The 23,255-nt window shown below is 45.5% G+C and overlaps 1 protein-coding gene across 2 annotated transcripts in view; it reads right to left on the bottom strand.

The window, feature by feature from the left end:
• Positions 1-23,255, bottom strand: part of LOC143365533 (uncharacterized) — a 194,964-nt gene that overhangs the window by 47,250 nt on the left and 124,459 nt on the right. Inside the window, exons 2-3 of one of the 2 annotated variants that reach the window (XM_076805809.1) lie at positions 15,487-16,038; positions 3,098-3,238 (exon numbers count right to left, since the gene is read on the bottom strand). In XM_076805809.1, coding sequence (XP_076661924.1) covers positions 3,098-3,238; positions 15,487-15,645 — 300 coding nt within the window. In that variant the 5' untranslated portion in view covers positions 15,646-16,038. The remainder of the gene's footprint in view (positions 1-3,097; positions 3,239-15,486; positions 16,039-23,255) is intronic. The other variant, XM_076805810.1, reaches the window with a different exon arrangement.

Raw genomic sequence — 23,255 nt, 5'->3', positions numbered from 1 at the left:
TATGATGATGAAAAAATATCTAAATAGCAACTTCAGCATCATAATAGAAAATCTGGAAAAGCAGCTGTTCGAGAAGTGTGGATATTCCATAAATATTGATGCAGAAATGAAGTCAGCCTTGAAAATATTGTTCAGCAAGATGAAATTAAAATGGCAAAGCACGAATAGAACGCAAGAACATTTTTTCCATAAATTTGAAGACTGGTTGAACGTTTCAATTGCTTTTCGCATACCTGTGGCCACTCCACGAATTATTGAAAAGAATACAGGCGGTCGTCCTTGTAAACCGTTTACGTCAACTAGCGTAAGGACGAAACGAAGAAGGACGGAGAACCTTCGTGAAAATTTCACGCTGGACACATTGGCCTACGCCACACAAATGAGTCTTCGTGCTGCAGGTAATTTAAATGCTGCGAAATTTGTTCAAGATATAACTTCTGCGAGCCCGACCAAAGCTGCAAAGTATCGAAGAGCAATAGAAACACATTGCGAAACAACGTTGTCCGGTGATGCTGCTCTTTCTATTTTGATCGAGAATAAATTATCAAAAAGCCAGTATGTAGGAATAAGAGAATCAAATCAAGAAAATAATTGCTGTTTGTATCCGCCATATGGAACAGTATTTCAAGCGAAACAACAATGTTACCCAACCAAAATGGATATTATCATTACCGAATGTAGAGCGGAAGTAAAATTACAGTCTTTATTAGACCACACTATTAAACGTATTTTGAAATACCAAAATAGTGTTATAAAAAGTTTGAGTGCAGAAGAAGTAAGCCATATGAGTTTAATTTGTAAGTGGGGCTGTGACGGAAGTTCTGGACAAAGTGTCTACAAGCAAAAATTCACCGATGAAAGTAAATTCGATGGTGACATCTTCCTAACGACACTCGCGCCACTGCAGCTGTTAACAAGTAACCAGCCACCTAAAGCAGAAATTGTAGTGTGGAAAAATCCACGACCTTCATCACCACGATTTTGCAGACCAATAAAGATTGAGTTCCTGCACGAAAATACAGATGCAACAGTACGTGAAATGGAATATATTGAGGAGCAAATAAAGGCACTTGTTCCCTTCACTACAGTTGTAGATGGAAAAGAAATTTCTATTTCATACAAATTGGCAATGACGATGGTAGATGGTAAAATTTGTAATGCTGTAACATCCACAACATCTACACAGCGTTGTTATTTATGTGGAGCGACATCGAAAGAATTTAATAAAATTGACATGATGATAAAAAAAGAAGTCAATGAAGAGTATTTGCATTTTGGACTCTCTACGTTACATGCATGGATTCGCTTCTTCGAATGCTGCTTACATGTATCATATAGGCTGGACATAAAAAAATGGCAGATGCGCACCAAGAAAGATAAAGAAATAATGGAAAACCGTAAAGCCATTATACAGAAAGGTTTTCGTTCACAACTGGGGCTAGTCGTGGATTGCCCAAAGCCTGGATACGGAAGTTCCAATGACGGCAATACGGCTCGGCGATTTTTTCATAACCCGGAAGTATCTGCGACCATAACAGGACTTGACGAAAAATTAATAAAGCGATTTCACGTTATTTTGCAAGTCGTCTCAAGTGGTCACAAAATAGATATATCAAAATTTAAAGAATATACAATAGAAACTGCTAGGACATTTGTCGAATTATATCCTTGGTATTATATGCCGACTTCGATGCACAAACTTTTAATTCACGGACCACAAATAATTACGTCCTCTTTGCTGCCAATCGGTCAAATGTCAGAGGAAGCACAAGAGGCCTCACATAAACACGTCAAAAGGATTCGAGAAGATTTCTCGCGGAAATCTTCACGCACCAAGACCATGGAGGATGTATTCTTGAGACTTATGGTGACGTCAGATCCATATATTTCAAGTATAAGGAAACTGCCGAAAAAGAAAATGAAGAGTTTGTCTCCGGAAGCACTAAAAATGTTGCTTTCGCCATTTGTACCTTATAACGAAAGGCAAACGGTTGCACAAGAAGAAAATGGTTCCGAAGAAGGATCTGATATCGAAGACGATTCGGATGAATAAATATTATGTACATAATTTACAATTATACTAATTGTTGATATACAAAGTGCAATTTTGTTTGTCATTTATACATTTTTACCTATCAACCACTCAAAACACATTTAATGCGGACTGTTGTTTAAATTTTAATCGGCCATTTTGTTTTTTGGAATTTCAACTTCATATTCGTAATCAGCGACCCCAAAGACCCCAAATAGATCATTTTCCAAGCAGACCCGCCCATTTTTTAATGTACATGTCCGCCATATTGGATCCGCCATTTTGTTTTTTGGAATTTCAACTTCATATTCGTAATCAGCGACCCCAAAGACCCCAAATAGATCATTTTCCAAGCAGACCCGCCCATTTTTAATGTACATGTCCGCCATATTGGATCCGCCATTTTGTTTTTTGGAATTTCAATTTCATATTCGTAATCAGCGACCCCGAAAACCCCCGAGTACGAATTTTTGAGTGCATTAAAGTACGTTTAGAGGTTTTGGCCGCTTTTTCGGGCTTTTCGCCCACTGTGCGCCGGCTAATTTCGAAGATAGAAGGCTGCATCGCAGCATCGGAAGTTTCTCAAGCACTTCGGGGAATGAACAACAGTAGTATCCGTCAGCGTATCAGCACCGTTGGGTCGTTTTCACGCTCCATTGTCGCATAGACGATCCTAGCTGTTCGAACCATTGTCCTCCAGAGAAGTCACCCCTGACCATAGTTGCGGGGTATCCGACGCGAGTTTCCCGGCGTCCCTTTACAGCCCTTCGGTTGTTCGTTACCGTGTGTATCCATTTAACACGGTGCTGCAGGACGTCCGGAACGCGCGTTTCGCGAGAGAAACTCGGCGAATAAATCGGCCCGGGGATAACGCGGGGAAGGAACTCGGACGGAAAAACCGCGACGGAATCGCAGCGGATGTCGACTTCGCCGGCAGACGGAAACGGAACGCATCGGGAACAGGAGCGAGGGACATTACCGCGGGCTTTGTCGAGCAATTTCCAGAACGATTTCCGCGTTCGGCTGCTCGGCACGAGGAAAGGAAAAGGGGGTCTCGTCTCTCACCTGTGCGCCTCGAAGCACGGCTAGACGGGCCTCTCTCTGCTCCAGGAGCCGTCTCTGCTGGGCAATTTCCCGCTGTTGCCTGGCCGCCATGCTTTCAAGCTCGCTGAGCACCAGCACAGCACCACCCCCGCCCACTGGTAACTGAAACAGAATCAAGAGTTCATCAGGTAAACGAGGGGCGAATGTCTACGGTTATAACTGCTGCTCTAGACGAGAGCCGTATCGTTAGAGAGAGAGGCGAGAGCTTCTATTCAACCGTTGTGCTCTCGCCAACAATGCTTATTAGTACGGTGTACAACGTTCTGTATTTGGAGAATAAAGAGTCACAAACAAGATCTAGAACGTTGGATCTCTTAAGATAGCTTTTCAATTTATGAAACAGGCATGGGCAAAGCGATATTTCCTCTGGGAGCATACTGGATTGCTCCTGGAGGCGTGGCCTCGTAGATGTCGAGTTTCACGAAGTCAAAAGAGCTTCCTAGAGACATATTAATACTGTGGAGTATCATTCCAGGGAAAATAGTAATAGAAAAAGCGATAGGAGATCATATATTTTGGTTTTCTTACGTAGAAGAGGCGGAGCCTCCTCTTAACAGGCGTGGCCTTCTCTTAATAGGTGTGACTGTGTGGCTTACAAGTACAGAGATGCTCTAGAGTCACGTTTCACAGCAAATTATATCAGAGAAAGCAATACAAAACCACCTGTCTTACATTCTCCGTGGGGAATAGGCGTGGCTTGCTCAGGGAGGCGTGGCATTTCGGCCCTCGCCTTTAGCGAAGCTAGAAAATAACGCTCCTCGAGTCTGTCTTTCATATTCCTCACAGTAAATACATATATTACAACTCAAAATAAAGTCTACATCGAGACTCAATAAAAGAATAGTTACACAGAGGATCTCGAATCAAGTGACGACCTTTTCACAGCATCTAAGAAAACGGCCAAGTTCTCGCCCGAGGCGTTTCCCGAGAGTTAACTAGAGGACTTTAGTACTTTTTCCCTTTCCCTTCGCTTTTCTGTATCGGTTTGTTCGCAGTTCCTAATAGGACCGAGAGCCACCCGAAACAAGGACGCGGGTCGGGAAGCGAAGAAGGTTTCGCGGTCGACCGTTCGCCAAGTTTGTAAACGTTTCTCCCTGGGAAGGAGCTTTCCTTCTCGAGAAAGAGCTTTCGGTAAAAGTTTCTTGGGTTGTTTCGGGAGTCGGGTTTCCAGAGGCAAAAGCACGTTGTAAACGGGACACACGCGCGTTCTCGTCGCATGGAGAAAACACAAGAGAAGCAGAGAGAGACAGAGAGACAGAAAGAGAGAGAGGGGGAGAGAGAGAGAGCCAATAGAATCTCGGTTCCTAAAGCTCGTGCCATTCGTTCGGACGTACGAAATGCCGCGGAGAACCGCGAGCTCGTCCCACGCGCGGATTCCTCCTCGACAATGAAGTCCGACGGATAATCGGGGTTACACAATGAAGCGGCGCGCGGTTCGCTCGATGTCGCGAGCGCGTTCGAAATGTCAGCCTGCCATTTCGCAACGATCGCCGGAGGGGAACAGGGCAGAGCTGTTAGGCGAAGCGCAGAGAGATAGGAGAAAGAGAGAGAGAGAGAGAGAGAGAGAGAGAGAGAGAGAGAGAGAGAGAGAGAGAGAGAGAGAGAGAGAGAGAGAGAGAGAGAGAGCAGAGAGAAGAGATGGTGGAGAGACGATGGGGAGTGCTGAGAGAAAGCAGAGATCTGAGAGGGAAAGAGCAGAATGCTGAAAAAAGTAGAGTGCTGAGAGAGTAGAATGCTGGAAGAGTAGAGTGCTGAAAGAGTAGAGTGTTACGAAAGAGTAGAGTGCTGAGAGGTTAGAGAGTTACGAGAGAGTAGAGTATGAGAGGGTAGAGTGTTACGAGAGAGTAGAGTAATGAGAGGGTAAAGTTCTGAGAGAGTAGAGTAATGGAACAGTAGAGCGCTGAGAGAGTCGAGTGCTGAGAGGTTAGAGAGTTACGTGAGACTAGAGTACTAAGACAGTAGAGTGTTGGGAGAGAGTAGAGTGCAGAGAGGTTAGAGAGTTATGAGAGAGTAGAGTGCTGAGTGGGTAGAGTTCTGAGAGAATGGAGTGGCGAGAGAGTAGAGTGCTGAGAGGGTAGAGTTCTAAGAGAGTGGAGTGGCGAGAGAGTAGAGAGCTGAGAGAGAGAGAGAGTAGAGTGCAGACAGGTTAGAGAGTTACGAGAGAGTAGAGTGCTGAGAGGGTAGAGTTCTGAGAGAGTGGAGTGGAGAGAGTAGAGTGCTGAGGGGTTAGAGTGTTACGAGAGAGTAGAGGAATAGAAGGGTAGAGTCCTGAGAGAGTAGAATGCTGAGAGAGAGAGAGAGGGAGAGAGAGAGAGAGAGAGAGAGAGCAGGGAAAGGAGGATTACGCGATTCCGCGATTCGCCGCCAGGAATAAATGGAAAAACGGAATGAGTCGAGAGCGGCGGAGGCGTAATGCCGCAGAAAAGAAACAGCGAGGCGGACGGTGGTAGGTCCAGACTCTCTCTCTCTCTCTCTTTCTTTTTTCCTCTTTCTCTGTTTCTCTCTGGGCGCCCGGAGTTCTTTTTGCTTGACCTCGTGCACCATCTGGAGAGGACCGGCCGCCGATACCAAGTAGAGTCCCAAGGTCGACCTGGCCCTTCGAATTCCACAGCGACAAGGACTCCCGGTAACCTTCGTACGTCAACGAAAACCCGCTCCGCGACGAATGCTCGCGAATCTCCTCTCCGATTCTCTCCTCTCCCTCTCCATCTCTTTCTTCTATGCCCATCCGGGAAAATTTTCTCTTTGTTCGCGTGCGAACACCGAAGGCCCCTGCGTCCTTCGGTGCTTTTATATTCGATGAAATTAATTAAAATCTCGACGCCGCCGAGGGAACTTGTATATTTAAATAAGCCGGTTAGATATGGTTGCGACGAATCGGGAATAGAGATGATTAATCTCTGGAGATTATAGAGAGTCACTTCGGGGAAGATTGTAGGTTTGTATTCGACGCTGAGAAATTTTAACGTTTCTTCAGGATGGAGGGACTCTTGTGAGCTGGACTCGAGTAGCATTCCGCTCTTTAGCACCTCGATGATCCTGGCGGAGGATAGCCGGTTTAGATAATCACTAGAATCATATTCCATACAGAAGGGGAAGAAAAAATTTGAATAAAAGTTATGCGTCGCAATCTGTGGAATTCATAACCGATCCAGCTACCCGGCTCGAATAATTCGTAATGCTCTGCGATGCAATCTTAATCTAGTCATAATCTAATCAGCGAGAGACCACGGAAGCGATCATAAACGATTTCAGGGCTGCGCGGCCGGGCGAGTTTTTCTGTAATTGGCATCCCTGACCGCGCATCCGCTCGATCCAACGATTGGTCGAGGATACTCGAGGGATAATCAATCTTGGAGATACTTGCCGCGTAATGCTAACCTTTCTTCTCCTCCATTCGCGGGTTGTTTTGCTTCGATGGAAGACCTGGAGAGAGAGAGAGAGAGAGAGAGAGAGAGAGAGAGAGAGAGAGAGAGAGTCTCCGTAACGGAAGGATCTGGGCGGTATCAAAGTTTCATTGCGATCGATTAAAGTTTTACTGTGACCGTTCCGACCGCTCGGTTTCCCCGCGAGCAGGATACAATTTCGTAATTAAACGTTCCCCGGACAAACGACCACCGATCGGAGGGATTGGATTCGGCGCACACCGGACTCCATTAAAATTTCAATCTCTCCTACGCGTACTTCTTAACGAGCCGCCGCTCGCGTTCCCGGCAAATAAAATTCCTGTCGGATAGATCGGCCGCGGACGTGGACCGCTCGCTTGATCCTGAATGGGAAGGCCTGGAACAGTTGCTTTGTTCCAGGCTGAGGCGAGGGAGCGCTCTAGATTGCCGTCAAGGGCCACAGTTCGAAACCAAATCACAAAATTCGGTGGATCACCATTTTCTCGCTCCCCGCGTGTAGAAAGCTCCGAATTAAATTCGGGGGGGGGGGGGGGCGTGGATTCGTTGCTCGTCACTTTTTTTTTGTCTTACAGTGACATTTCGGAACAAATAGCATCGTGAAAAAACAAAGAAGATTTAGATATTTCATTTTTCTCTTCGAATGTAGCAGGCGTGGTCAATTCTGGGGAGTGTGACCAGACCTGAAGGGCGTAGTTAAATGGTCCCTGTAGATCGAACTTTTAAGACAAATGACATTAAAAGAATCAGCAGGACAATCTATTTTATCGCATTCCTTACGTATAGCAGGCGTGGTCAGTCTCGGGGGGCGTGGTTTCATTGCTAACGATTTTTTCGAAGCTCGAATAGCACCCGACAGGTTGCAGAGCGAGCTTTCAGAATAAACGGTAGCGTAAAAAAGCGAAAGCAGGCTACATATTTTATCTGCCTACCTGTGTAGGGTAAGTGTGATAAATTTTCGTGAGCATGGACCGTTTCGTTGGGCGTGCCCAATCCTGGAGGGCGTGGTTTCATGGCCCCCGAGTTCAATGGAGCCAGAGCAATGTCTCACAGAGCAATCTGTGCCCATGCTCTCGCTTCATTCCGGTCGTTCCGGTCGAAACTCGCTCGCATGGCCGAGCTTATCGTTCCACTGGTCGCCGGAAATTAATCCTGGGTCTTCCCCAAGGCAGCAGTTTCGAGTGCCGTGCAACGCGACCCCGGAATTTACAATTCTCAAGGAACGCTCGGTTTTATCGCATTTGGGGGCACGACTCGCAGTCGGATTTCCTGAGAACGGGTTCCGACCGAGACGTTTGTATGCGGTTCAACGCTTTCCGTCGACGTGGCGATATTAATTGACTCGGTTTTCAACGGCAACCGAAGAACCCACAGTGCTAACCACGCAAGGGAAGTGTACAATCGTTTAAAGCTCTTTTGTTGGTCCGCTTAAATTATTTTGCGGAAGATGGCCATTTCGACCATGCGATCGACGCGTCAAATTTCTCAAATCGATTGATGGAAGATATTCCCCGTCTTTGATCAACACTCTCTTTGTGTGGCTTTTGTGATGCAGCAAAAAGTTGATTACATCAGTTCGACGGTTCGAAGCTGGTTTGTCATCGCGTCTATCGGTGACATCGTCTTTAACACGCAGCAAAAAGTTAATCAAATCAGCGGCTAATGTCATACCGTTCGATGCCAATGTAATAATCGATCCGGACGCCGTAAATAATAATCGATCCGGACGCTCCGTATCCGCTAAGGATCTATCAGCGGACGATCCGGGAATGTCCGCACGACTCGCCTTGGGATCGGTTCTATTTATGGGGTTGTTCGCGATGGAGCGGCGTTCGTGAACTTGGTGGCGGCCTCGGAATCAATATTCACGGGATCATCGAGGCGATTCTGGTTTTACGGCCGCCGTAAAAGGAGAGAGATCAGGGGAGTGACATTCCGTACTTCGTTATCTTTATTAGCGCAACCTTCCGCCGTCGCGAGGCAAGGATTTATTCCCCGTGGGATCTCGGAACTTCCGCTCGCGGCCGAAGGACTCGTTGAATACATTCTTGGCGACTCGGTAACGCGCTGAAATAATATGGAAGAACGGGGCAAGTCGGTACACTTCTCAGTTTTTCGCTTAAAAAAAAAAAAGTTTGCGAAAATACTTTTCGAACCTTCCTCTTTACACTGCTTTATACTTTATCCCGCTCTCATATTTTAAATCTTGTACGTTCCCCTGTCTGTGACTTTGAATGACCTCATTGTGGGTGTTCAAAAAATAACCTTGATGTATCTAAATAAAAAATGATATAAAAACAATAATTTTGATAGCATCCTGTGAGCCCCATTCAACTTTGTCCTCGAGGCGTTTAGCTTATCTTTGGAAACAAAGATATTTGAGGTACAAACGTTAGGTGACTCAGCCTGTATATCGTCAGCGAACCTTCCCTTAAAATAACTTAACGCCGAATCACAGTAGTTTATAATACAAAGTGTTTAACAATATCTCTAGACGGATTGAAAAGCCAACACGAATATTCACTTTGCTGCTACAAAACCGATAAAATATTGAATAACAGCCATCCACATCCACAGACGTAAATCGTAAGGAACAGTTGACTGACAAACCCCAAATATCTCGCCATAATTGTGCTAGATATACAGCGATTTCTCTATATGCGTCGCCAAGGCCTGGATGATAAACGTCGCGGAATTATCCCTACCACCGCGGGGTATACCCCACGAGATGCCTCGGACGTCGAGGAGTGTAACTATAACAAGGCTCGGGTATGTCTCCTGGACGATACACGGCGCTGGCAAGACCCGTGTTGTTGACATATATCGAGCATTCACTGTACACAGTGTCCAGATAATTGCATTGTATCAACCTGCCCCGGTCTCGCTGACTTCTTTCAGGATTGAATTTCAATGGTCGAATCCCTCGGGTAGACAAGAGTCCGCGTTTGATTCTGAATGCGTTGTTGTTGCGTCCGTGGACTTATACTAAATCCTTTCGAGAACAGGTTCAGCCCCCGCGGCGAGGGAGGGCGAGGGAGGGAAAAATCGCGCGCTTACGTCGGACAAAAGCGCTTTTATGTTTACGTTCGACATCGTGGCGGATGATTCCGCGAGGCAGAACCCGCGCCCGCTTTATCTCCCGGCGTTTTTTTAACGCTCGCTCTAAATCTCTTCGAGCTCGTTACGCTTCACGGCGAATAATTCCTCCGTTGAGGAAATATCGCATTTTTATACGCCACACGGATCCTTCCGAGCCGTGTTTCTCTCGCTGTTTCAGGCTTCTCGGCAGATTGGAGGCGGCGAGATTGCGACCGTAGAGGACAAGGGAAGCACATTCGGAGCCAGTCGCTTCGAAAATTAGTCGCAGACTCTTCCAGGGCCACGTAAACCTCCGGTTCGCTCGACGCAACCCGATATTTAACTCGCCGCAACGTGGAAACACTCACAGAAACCGTCCACGAGGTATTCCGCGCACCGGAAAAACTTCCGCTCCTCGAATTTCGACTCGTAGATCGTTTCACCGTCGACCGTCTCTTCGGCAGCCACGTCGTTGCCATAACTCGCGAGCCCCAGCGCGAATTTCGGCAACGTTCCAGTAGGGTGGAGCATTCCCTGCGAATCCTTGTCGTCGCTTCGAAATCGCCAACTCGGGCTGTTGGGAACGTCCATTTTGACAAGTTTGTACAGCGTGCTTTCTATTTGTTGATGCCGTTGCTGTGTGTACTTAATGTTGATGTGGATTATATACAGTGACGCTTATTGATATTCGGACACTCTTAAAAAGACGATAACTTTTTTAATATTGGACTGTACGACTCGGAGTTTTTGGAAAAGTTAGAACAATTAGTTTACTACGTGAAAAAGAAATTTTGGAAAAATTTCAGCTGGTCGGAATTACATGAGAAAGTGTACGAAGATGTAATAATAAAAGGAACAATTTTTTGCTGCTCAATTCGTTCATCACAAATTTTAATAGTGGCCATTTCCACGAGATTATTAAACGCATTCTCTTTCAAACTGTGCTCTAAAAACTGAGGCTGTCTTAGTACTATTCTCAGTCGAGCATTAAAAAGGTACATTAATAAATCTCTGCTTTAAAAATGACGGTGTCTGTAGTTTAGTTTTCATATCAAGATTACGAACATTTATTCGGAAGGTCTGCTCTAGAAACTACGATGTTTCTAGTTTAATGTAATTTGCGAGCATTAATAGTATTTGTTTCAAAATTCTGCTCTAAAACTGGCGATGCTTCCAGTTTAATTCCCGAGCCAGCAGGAGTTGTCTTTTATTATTGGAATATCGATGTTTCAATATTATTTAGGATTATTACAAGACCCTGCTGGGGTAAGATAATCCAACTACCACATTTGCAACGTATTATGTATGAATGTTCGAGCAAATGGATTGCAAGCCGCAGTGCCATTTTGTTGGCAACTGCTTAATGGAACTACGCTTAATGCTTAATGCGTCCCGCAGATTTCCCGTCAAAAATCACCATTACATTAGCAAAACTATAATATACCGCGAAGTCGAAGTACCAGAGTCCGAAAGTCATAGATAATTCACGCGTACAAGGTAAAAAAAGTATGAAACTGAATGCAACGAAATAAGCAGAAAATAAAATAATGCAGACTTGCGCGTAAAGATGCAAATTACAGAAATGCGCGGCAGAAATTAACAAAAAATACATTTTCTGTTTTAACAACTTCAATAACTGAAAAACTGTGTGACACCTTGATACGTATTTTGCATATAAATTCACATTCCATTCTGCGCCTGTATCTTGGCGTCGAATTTTTCACTTCAATTTTCTTGTTCGACCCCATTTTATTTTGCACGTGCGAATTTTCTGCAACACCACGGTCCCCAGCAATTTCGTTTCCCACCTGTTCAGTTTTTCCCCGAATGCACAAAATCCGTGCTGCAATAGCAAAACAAAATACACATGTGTCAGGAAGACAGTGGACGGTGCGCGCAGGAAGAGGCGCATAAATTCGTGAACGCGAGCGAAGTTATGGCCGGATGAAAAACTGACACGGTAATTAAAAGTGACACTGTTTACCGTGCGCGTCGAGTTTAACGACCGATCGCCGAGTCGGATCGATACGCGTGCTCGAATTGTCGAAGTCGTTCTACTTCGTGCAGATTCGAGAGGCTCGTCGGCTAAACATCGAGTACCCATTGGTCTGGCGGAATCCGCGCCGAATTGTAACAGGATCCGCGAACCGTGTCCGTACACGTTGGCAAATTTTATGCAGAAAATTCGAAACAAGTCCCGGACCGCTCTCTCGTCCCGCGTCTGCAATATCTGTCCGGCTCGGGGCAAGGGAAACTTTGCTGCGGCGGACTGCCGTAATTAGAGGACGACCAGTGCGTATTTCCGGTTCGGAGATTAGAGTATTTATTATACAAATGTGCCTACTGCTGCAAACTACTTCAAAAAACGGTCGAGTTCTCGAATATGGAGGCTTAGTTGGAACGTAATATGCTCGAGTCGTTCTGCTTGCGAGTGGATACTGCGAACGCATCAATCATAGTGTCATTATTATCATTACCCCGTTCAACTCCTCGAGTTAGGGTGCTGCTCGGAGACGTAAAATTCATTTTCAGACGAGCAGAAAATTGTTATTCTTTTCATTCCGTTTTGCTTTCTTGAAACTCAATCCATTCGCGTCATTAGCGTTTATGTACGGCGCTGTCTTCCTGTTCACTGTCATCAAGATATACGCGTACAGAACCGTCGTCCTCGGCACAGCAAGTTTCCGAGATATCCTCTTTTATTTATTCGACACTAGAGGGAGAGAGAGAGAGAGAGAAAGACTGATAAATGCAACAAGGCAGATCGTCGTCCGAAGCGTTTAGGTCCGTAATTTCAGCGAGCGTGTTCGAGCGCGACGCAAAAAGGCGTTTCGGAATAATTCATATCTGCCCGTAAATAATACTCCCGATGCATGAATAATATTTGAATCTCGCCCGAGAGGCATCGAATTCATTTGCACGGCTAATATGTCCGTCGGTGTTCGCGTGCCAAGAAACGGTACATACCGAAGTTCCGCGCGTCTCGCGTCTCTGGGCATATCTGCTCGCAACGAGGCTCGCAACGAAGAGGCCGCGCGGCTAATTCCGGAAATATTAATGCTAACAGAACCGTTAATAGATGATAAATAATGCGCCAGCAGGCGATCACCGGCGAAGATATTCAATCAGCGAAGTGGATGTACCGACGAATGGGGTTCCGAACGCGAGCGAGAGGCGTTCTCGTCGCGCTAAGACGATTTAAAATAGGATTATAGTCGCGGGATCTATTCGCTCCGGGACTGGGAATAGGATTACAGTCGTGAACGATCCTATTCAGACGGATAATCCATATTGTAGGAGCTACAGGAGGCTGTTCGTTACAAGTCCTCGCTCGTTATCGAGCGACGCGGCACCCTGCTTTTGTTTTTATCCCGCGCGAACGCCTGCCGTTCGTTTGTCGTGTAAACCGACCAAAAATGTCGGATACCGTTTCACCGACGAGAGAAGAATACAAAATACAAGAATACAAAACGGTTACGAAATAGAGTGATTTTTCTATATACGTCGCCAAGGCCTGGATGATAAACGTCGCGGAATTATCCCCACTACCGGGGAGTATACCCCGTGGGGGGGGGGGGGGGGCATGAAGCTCGAGAGCCCTCGGACATCGAGGAGTGTAAACATAACACAGCTCGGTTATGTCTCCTGGACGATACACGACGCTGGCAAGACCCGTGTTGTAGACATATATCGAGAATTCACTGTGCATGGCAATACGTATCAGGTATCATCGATACGGTTCATAAAGTCTTGCTTCTTTATTTTAGATACTCTGATCGATTTCTAGCGAGCCTTGTCGAACGCTAGGGAAGTAGTATCGAAACCTGTAGCTCGCACAGATTGAACTGTAACTTTTATTTAGTATAACAAGTCCTTCAAGTTCTCCGGCACGTCGAGTGGCTATTAATAGCAAAGTTCGCCGGAGATGATGGACGGCATATTGATCTTTCCGATTTCGGGTCGGGTCACAGGCGGACCCTGTGATCACCCATCAACGGGAGCTCCGGAATCCCGTTATAGATCCTGTGCAAACCCTTCTGGTCACATAGTGCAAACACCAGCTAAATTAAAGTAATATCTTCGCAAAGAATCGTTTCCGTCAGTATACCAAATTCTCAGAGGCCGTTCCGACGTTCGAAATCTTTGGTGCTGAGGTCTAACGCTGCTTCGATCAAACATGGATCAAATTAATTTTCGTTACATTTTATTTAGATCCCTCGTTTATTTCAGAACCCGCTCGATTTTTCTTGCGTTCGAATGCAATGGTCGCGTCATTGACGATCGCGATGCGAATAAATTGAATCGTCGTCGGTGCGAAAGAAGAGAAAAGGAATTCGAGAAGCATGAAACAATTTCAACTCCGTGGTTTCGGACTCATTAATCGGATCACTTCGATTCCCGGCGGAGTTTTCAGTTTAGTGGTCCAGCATTGGGCGTGTTAAAGAACCGATCGCGAACTATGCAAAGCTTTGTACGTCCGCGTAACATTGATTAAACCGCGAACAGACGAGCCGTGAAAAACTGGGGTCGTTCTCGAAACGGAAAATAGCAAAACCGGATTCGACGAACGATTACGCTTCGCGATGAAGCGCAGCGCGTTTGCGAAACCGTTCGCTGAAATAATCGGTGCGATTCGAGCCTCGGTGTGGGTATCTGGAAACCGAATCCGACAGCGTTAGCTTTGAATCGGATCGTGACGAATCTGCACAATACCATTCTAGATGCGTGAATAGAATAGCCATCATTAGACCGCAGGACTTTCTGTTAATTCAAAGTTTTCTTCAATTGCCGCAGACAGGAAATCGAAATTTCTTTAATTATTCTAGCATGTTGAACGTTGAAACATTCTTAAATAGTTTTAATCTTCCTACCGTTTTTAACACCAGATTTACAAGACCCGTCAAAATGACGGACTCGAAATTTTTTAATTTACAATCATTAAGAGTGCAAAAAGGCACTTGTGAAGAATTGTTCAATTGATTCGTTTCTTTGAGTACATATTACAATGAAAATGGCTGAAAACCTGAATAACTGGAAACAATTTTGTAAATCGAGAACTGCATTCTGCACGAGGATGCACACTGCATCGCAGGATTTTTTATATAATTGAAATTATATGAAAATAAATTTGCATCGTCATTTTATGGAAGCCGTTCATCTACTAATTCATTCAGCAACAAACTGACTATTATTCACGTTTAATTATATTAACAATAACTTTTTTTAAGGACCTGTCAATACAATTTATTAATTTGTCTCCCCCCCCCCCTGAAAATATTGTTTTTTCAATTTAATTAGTGTATAAACACTAAATTTTCACTTAAAAAAAAACTGATCATTTTTTTACCAAAAATTCAAAATTAATGTGTACCTTAAGCGGCTAGTATAACCTGACCCTTAATCTCCTTTACACCGAAATAAAATTTTCTTAGTTTCTTGTCAATATACAGTTATAGAACAACATACAGGCATACAATTGATATAAATTTTCTTCTTCTACGAGATTAAGAACGACAAAGAAGTTCCTACGAAAATCGTAGGGCTAATGCACAAATTCCATAGTCTACTTATCGTTTAACAAAACAATTTAACACTGTCATCCCTGTGCAATCAACCTTTCCCTCAACAGCTTAACAATTAAAAAAAGTGTTTCTCAGCAACCGCGCCAAAAATCGCACCGCTCTTCTCACCGAACCTAACGCAGTAATTTTAAGGATAATCCTAAACGAGGTTAACCTTGGCCCGGCATAATGCGCGAAGACATCTCGTCGCCTCCTGAGCGTAAATTCAGGATACGACGTGTCGTGTCGTTTCCCTGGTCCTGTCAAGATTGCAGGCGACGTGCCTGCGAAAAACAAAGGGTCTTACCTCGTTGGGTAGCTTAGGGTTGCATTCGGGTATCCTGACGGCCTGCTTCTCCTTCACCGAGAGCAGCTTCGGCTTCTTCCTGGACCGGCCGTGTCGGAGCTTCACCGTCACGGTTTTCGACTTGTTGAAGCTCTCCGCGGGATAGACGCAGGCCAGCATCGTGCTCTCGTTTCCGCGACTCGAACACGTTGTTCGCGTGCCCCTTCGCGAATCAGCCGTGTCGCACTCGAACACTACGCGGCCGTTTCCCGTAGCGGAGATTCGCGGCCTATCCGCCGCGGTTCCATCGGCGAGCTCGTTAATCCCGCCGGATTAATTAAGAACCCGCGAAACCGGCTCGCTTTTCTCTGTCGCTTCGCTTTTACTTTTTTCTTTTCTTTCTTTTCTCTTTTTCTCGCGGACCCGAATCCGCTAATTACTGCTCTCGCTTTCCCGCAGTTTTTCGGCTGCTACCAGTTTTTCCTCCTCTGGTTCGATGTTAGGGGCGTCCTCGTCTATTCAGAGTTCGGACATCCGTCGTCGTCGTCTATTCAGCGTTTTCAGGCCGCTTCTCTGAAATTAGGCACGAAAGCGGTTTTCGCGGTCAGAGGGACAGGCTCTCGTGAGAAACGCGATTTGTTGAGATCAGAGACTGGGGTTTAGTCGAGTCTGTGGGAGTCGAGGGAGCATGGCCAATCGAATTGGTCCGAGCCTAGCCGAGCCAAAGCTCCGGCGATAATTAACGATTCGAGTCGCGCGTGCAATAATGCCGAGCAACCAACCACGGCGAACGCCGCCCGAGAATCCGTCGGACGCGTTATATTCCATTACGGGTGCCAATTAAAACGAGTCCGGGCTGCCTCCGCTCTCTTTATCTTGCTCACGACACCCCCCCCCCTATACTGTCCCTACAGTCCGAAATTACAAGTCTGGAATTCGTGGAAACGTGTCCGTGCAGGTTTGAGTTAAGATAAAAATAATGCTGCTGGTACCGTAAAAATCGGTTTATTTTAACTCTGCATTCAGTTGTGGTATATGTACTTGTTATATTCACTAATCCCTCAAACGGTACCGGTGCTGAATCTTTGCAAATCCTAGTGATTTTTATAATTTTTTAAATGTAGTTGCTAGTCTTCGAGTTAAGCTTGCGAATTGGGGGTTTGCGAATACTCTACTTTCAAGGGTAGTTTTATTCCTCAAATTTTGCCTGAAGTTGTAATTTGTTGTATTAAGTAATCCCTTATACGGTACCGGTGCTAAACCGTTGCAAATCCTAGTAATTTTTATTTTTATAATTTTTTAAATGTAGTTGCTAATCTTCGAATTTGGCTTGCGAATTGGGGGTTTGGGAATCCTCCACTTTCCGGGACTTCCTCTGATAATACTGGCATTATTATCTGGGGCAATCCAAGTTTGGGGGTAAGTACCCTTGAAAATGGAGGATCCCCAGTTCGCAAGATTAACGAAGCCTGGCAGATAAGTTCAAAAAATGATAAAAATAAAGATGGCGTGGATTTGGGGAGATTCTCCATTGACAATACGTGTTGAATATTTTTGTGTAAATTATAAATGTGCCAAGCTTTATTAATACAAATAATTGACATTCAGGAAATATCCCTTCTCATTCAAGTTATCCCATTTCAGTTTCAAAATGACGCTTTTAGTACCATAAAAACGTATTTATATTAATTTTGCCTTAACGTAGCTCGTTCCAATTTTAAAATAACGATTTCTCCAACTTAGCAGAAATATTTACCTTCGAGAACAACTGCTTCGTGGATTTCGGGAGCACAGAGGGAAAATTGAATTCCAAAGGCTTCCAGAACGAATACTGAAAGATACAAGGTCCGGAACAGGTAACGCGACTTTTGTTAACGACGTCCGGATCGGTTGATGGTCAAGCTGAGAGGGAGGATGCCGGTCAAGAATCGATTCAACGCACTGCTCTACCTATTGTCTGTATAGCATGTTGCTCGAGGTCCGCGCGACAGAGATTGATTCACCACCATCCGTCATCGTACGATTCTCCGCGTCGTCGTGATTTAAAGATTTGCCTTTTTGACGAAGAATTATCTAAACGTTGACAGCCTAAGTAGATTTATCGGGGGTTGAATGATATTCCGACAGTGAACCCTTTCGTCGACAGGTGCGACAACTAGATTTTGGTAAGACTCGCTAGGCGACAGGTTGCTATAAATCTTCCGAAGGTTAGGCGAGAATACAATGAAAACCAATTCGTGACGGAAATGCACGAATCTTCTCGGATTTGAATTTTAGGTCTGGACTTGAGACCCCAAATTATCTAATATGGGGCCTGAATTAAACCATAGTTACCCTCCCCCCCCCCTATCTGGGGAAATAGAAGGGGAAATTAGAGTGGGGGAACAAGTCTCGATCTGGGGACCATGCCCAGACCTAGTTGACCTAACCAGATGGAATCATCGACCAAGTTAGGTGTCTCCACGCACTTTCCACGGAGAATTCTCGGAGATTCATGGCAAAGGGGGCTCGGAGTCGGTTCTGCTCGCGGTTCTCGGGTCGTGGAGCACCCTCCTGTTTCTGGGTCGCGTGGTTAGGGGCTTAAGACTTCTGTTCTCTGTCCTCGAGCAGTCCGCCGACGCGATGCTTATTTTTAGAGGAGAGCCCGTCGGAACTGATAGGCGTTCGCGGATCCTGTTCGCTTAATTGGCGTCCTGGTCCCCGTTGTTTCCGTTGGCGGAGAGTACGTCCACGCCCTCCCGCACACACCCCGCCCCTCCCCTCTATCGATTTCGGATACACTCGTTTAATAAACGATGCTTACGTGCCGCTAAGACTCTCCCATTAAAAGTCGACCGGCAGCGGTTCTCGCGTTTCGTTCCACGATTAGAATTTCAAATCCGCTTGGAAATCGCTGCGACATCGAAAACGATACTGATTACCCTATTAACCCCTAGCCTTGTTACATCCGGGCGGACTCCGAACGAAGATCTCGAACGGGATCTATTAAATGCAGCGGAAGATCAAGTCGGAGCCACTTTTAAACCGAATCGACGATTTTAGAATAAAGTTAATCAACATTTAAGTAAAATCGACGAGCGCATCCGGCTACAACGAATGTTTCTTACTTTTTTGGGAAATGTTCGTACTGGAAGATTGACAATATAGATTGCTAGATGTTGTCTGCCACATTGAAAATAAATATTGGATGATTGCTTTCTTCGAAGTAAAACCACACGGTGTTTGCGAAAAAGGAAACCGCTGATTTGTATAATAGAATGTTGAGAGACAGTTGTAGAAAATGATGGTGACCGCATGTATAATTGTTTAAACCCCTTGCCCTACAATATCGAGTCAGACTCGTGGTGAAGATTCTGAATAAAGTCTAATAAATATGTATGGTATTAACTTCCTTTAAAACGAAATAAATTTCTATTTTGTTGTAGTTGATACATAGGCATACAATAAATATAAACTATCTCTTTTTTCTATGGAATTCTGAACGATGAAGAATTTCTAGTCATTATAATCACAAAATAAATAGTAGTGCAAGGGGTTAATAAAATTGTTGGTTTAAAATCTAACCTCTTGTGTTTTACCTTGAAATGGGACAAAGGAGAACAACAATTCTTTGTTGACTTCTGTCAGCGTGCCCGTAAAATAAATTGCAAGCCAAGAGTTGAGGTGAAAATTCGGAGAGAGAGAGAGAGAGAGTGGTTGCTAACGGCTTTCGCTAATTTTCACCGAGAAATCTGGATCGTTAGCGATAATTCCGACGTCGCGGAGGATCCTCGTCGAGCGGGGAGGGTGAACGCAGCTCGCATTCGAGATAAAATTATGCAGAGCTGACGGCGGGAAGCTGCGAGAGGGTTTGACTGTCGTCGCCGTCGAGTGGGACGTTGCCGAATATCGTTTCATTTTCGAACATTTTTCATCGGCGCTATTCTCTGTCCCGGCGGAACGAAAGCTCAGCTCGCGGTTCAAAACAAACACGGAGCTTCATCCCCCTGAAAGCTCCTCGTCGATTCAATGAAGCCACGCATAATTGCGAAAAACAGGGATTTTCGTTGATCTCAGAAGTTTGATCGCGTCCTCGTCGGATTTCCGCGACGACCATAATCTTCGTCTCTTTGCCTCCCCTTCTGTTCGAGAGGCCAGGACGCTCTCAGATTCGAGTCGCAGGATCCTGATCAAAGGACCCGTTTAGTCGAGACTAAACAACTATTCGTACAACTCTGCCAAGCGTTAGCCTAACTGAGCGACTCTGAAGAGGCGCATCTAACAGATGCAGAAGCGAGTAGGCGATGCGGGTCCGATCGAATAGCGCTGAAACATTAAACACGAATCGCTCCTTGTTGCAAATGTTTTCGAAGTTTTGCTTCTACACTGTTCTACCTGTTTTTAAGCAAAAAGACTCTCGTTGGTGAGTACATCGTTAATTGGCGATTCGTTAATAGCTAGATTTTGTTCAAATCAGCATTTTGCTTTTATTAAGTAAAAAAGAAGAAGGCAACGAGTTTTACGCATCAATGTGTTTTTGTACGTATTTTTGAACCTACTGTTTTGAGACCAGCGTTGGTCTTTCTATCAGAAGAAGTCTAAATGGGCAACAGTTTGAGATAGCGACTAGACAATTACAATTGAAATGAGACGTCTGTAATTCTAGGTGGAAAACAGACCCTGCCATCCGAGGATTAAAAAGATTAGCTCAAGTAAAATCCTCGTCCAAGCAGACTATGGGATCGTAAAGATTAAACTAGCAGCTTTAGATGTAGAATGATTTTTGTGCCGAGAGCTTCTGGCGGGCGCTATCATTCACGGTATATTAGACAGCACGCGTAACTGAATAAATAGCTACCGGTATTCAATGAGCACCTCTTGAATGGGCCGACCTAGGTGGCAGAAAGCTCTTCCCATAAAGTTCTCTGATTCATCGCCTGGTCCTGCTACTTCTTATCATAGTCTCTTGTGGGAAACATTCGGATCCTTTGAGAAGCGCTGGGAGACTGGGATTGATAAAGTGTGATTGGCTAGAGAAGAACCTCGGGATTCTGGGTTCACAGTTCGTTCATCCGATGGGAAGACTGTCGAAGTGCACGCAGAAGAACTGAATTACAGACTGTCGTTGATGTGGGTAGTTCGTTCTTCCGGAACGAAGACTGGCAAAGGATTACCAAAAGAACTAAATTACAGAGACTGTTGTTAAGCCCCTACGAATTTCGATCACCGGTGATCTTTTGATCTGACGCTGTTGAGCAAGTTGTTGCTGAGCTTTAATTTCTGATCGCTACAATGATTAGGGGGACCCATAAGTAATCAATTATTTTTAAATCTAAAACAAACTTTGTAGTAAATTCAGGTTTTTATTTCTTAATTTATTATATAATCAATTATTTTTAATACATACCATAAACATCTCCCTAAACATCGCACATTTTCTTTGTTGTTACCGTTGCATTAAATCCCGCATGAGAATGAAAAAGTATGTAATGACGAATACGATCCTCGGAAGGTACGAACGCCGCCATTTTATTACAGGGTTGTAAAAAGAAATTATACTTTTTAGAATATTTAGAACACAGGTTGCTTTACCGAAAACTGTAAAAGAATACGTGTTTCCTCTTCGACGATCGGTACAGAACTAAAGGCAAAACAAATTCTTTTACGTACCCCTGATATAAACAATGAAGTACTACGTCTACTCTCTGCTCGAATTCGAAGTTCGTGAAGACCGGAGTCTAAACAAAAGAACTAAATTACAGAGACTGCAGCAGGACCACCGAAGGGGCAGTAGTTCTGTTTGCTGTGGCAGCAACTGGCGAAGTAGCAGCAGAGGGATTCATTTGTAAGGGACCTAATCTAAGAGAGGTTGAGCCTCGACGAAGCCCCAGCATCGGCGATAAACGGCGCGGGATCAGGACCCCTAACCCTCGAGAATCGTCGGATGAAAAATCGAGAAGCACGCTGCCGGGTTCGATTCGTTCGTTCGAGGATCGCTACCTTGTAACCGTTTCCACGAGGATCCCCGCGAAACAAGCTCCGAAGAATGAAACGGAGCGCGATACACGTCGGATGTTGGATCCTGGAAGAGCCAGCTGCCTCTTCCCCGACCACGTCGAAGTCAATTTACGCACCGTTGAGCCCACCGTTTCGTTCCCGAGCTCCTCTGCAGTCTACATCGGCGCGTACTACATATTCTGTTCGACACGAGCGACCGAGCTTAAGCTCCGTACACATTGTCGCCGAAGATGACAGACGTACTTTCCGGGACGTCCCTTGAATATTCATCGACGGATCTCGCTGCCACTGTTGTTCCGAACGACGCTACGTTTTCGGGACGCAACGAATATTCTACGAGCAGCGCTCCGTCGTAGCTCATGGAAAGATTTATCGGGTCGGTGTAAAAGTTTCTGCCCGATCCCTACATTCGCGTTTTCTAGGCGTAATTTGCTACATTCGGCAGAATGTTCAGCAGAAGCTCGAGTTCGTGTCGCAACTCTAGACGTAGCACCATCTTTGCTTGCAATCCTCGTGTACGTATATGCGGATCTAGCTTTGTGAGTGCGCCACTCTCTCACTCGAGTGACCGGAGACCAGGCTCTTAAAATACGAGGAATCAGACACGAATTTTGGGATCGGTAGAAATATTTGTTTGTTGAATTGCTTTCTTAACCCGTGCCGCTACGATTTATTTGGTAACGGATAATAGAAGCTCGGTTAAGAGTTCGTATACATATGAGGTTTAGCATTAATTTTTACAAAAATGAGGTTGAAATAAACGAGGTTCTATTGTAATCAGAATTATCTCATGGTCCACTTCAAGCTTCCTGCTTGCCGATCGATGGAACCAAGACGAGACTATCCTGAATCGCGGAGACCCGCTACCGTTTCATCGGCAGAGAAGCTAGGAGGAATTAATATTCCGCTTGGTTCTCGGACGGCGCGCACGTAATTCGCCGCTATACAGATGATAATTCGACGATGATATTGCGGGCGGAATTATTGTCCACGGGCCGAACAATCAAACGCGCGACGCGCCCGGGAAACGAAAACCCCATAACGAACGAGCGCGCGCGGCGTGCGTGGCGAGCGTGGCGATGCGAAAACGTCCACGGCGAAATACGGGCATTAACGTTCTGCGAAAAATGACCGGTGTTTTAATCCGGGAGGGCTCCCTTATCCGCGGCTTCGCGGCTCCCCATTAATTCGGGTAATGGAGCCGCGCTGCCATAAATTCGCGCTCGCGGAAAAACGAGGGGGAAAAAATCCATTCGTCGAAATAACGAAAAAGGCCGGCTCCCGCGTAAAAAGCACTCGACGACAGAACTCGACGAAGAGAGAAAATGTTCGGGTCGCGTTTTACGCCGCGACCCCGGAAGATTTGCGAGCGCAAAATCGACCGGAAGCGACCTCGAACGGAGCCGAGGGATCGCCGTTCACGGATAAATAGATCCTCGGAACCGAGTTACCGCTGTCCAAGGATGGTCGGAGATCTCTCGAAGTCGTAGCTTTATCCGGACATCTCGAAACACCAATTGTATTAGCTTCCTAGGATCCACTCTCGAATCGGTTTTTCCGCGACCGCAACGAAAACGACTCTAATTGGACCGTTCACGACGAAGCGCTCTCGAAAATACTTCCACGATCTCCCTCCTTCTCTTTCTGTCTCTTGGATACCGCATGGCAATTACCGGGCGGTGTATTGGAATTATTACGAGGTCTACGTGAATTGTAAATCAGGTTACGGAAACCGGCGGCAGTCGCCGCCGCTGCCCCCTCCGCTCCTCCCGATGTCAATGCGTTAATCGTCG

Source organism: Halictus rubicundus, chromosome 2, assembly GCF_050948215.1.
Source record: "Halictus rubicundus isolate RS-2024b chromosome 2, iyHalRubi1_principal, whole genome shotgun sequence".
NCBI classification, from domain to species: domain Eukaryota; kingdom Metazoa; phylum Arthropoda; class Insecta; order Hymenoptera; family Halictidae; genus Halictus; species Halictus rubicundus.
This window is presented reverse-complemented; position numbering and strand designations above follow the sequence as displayed.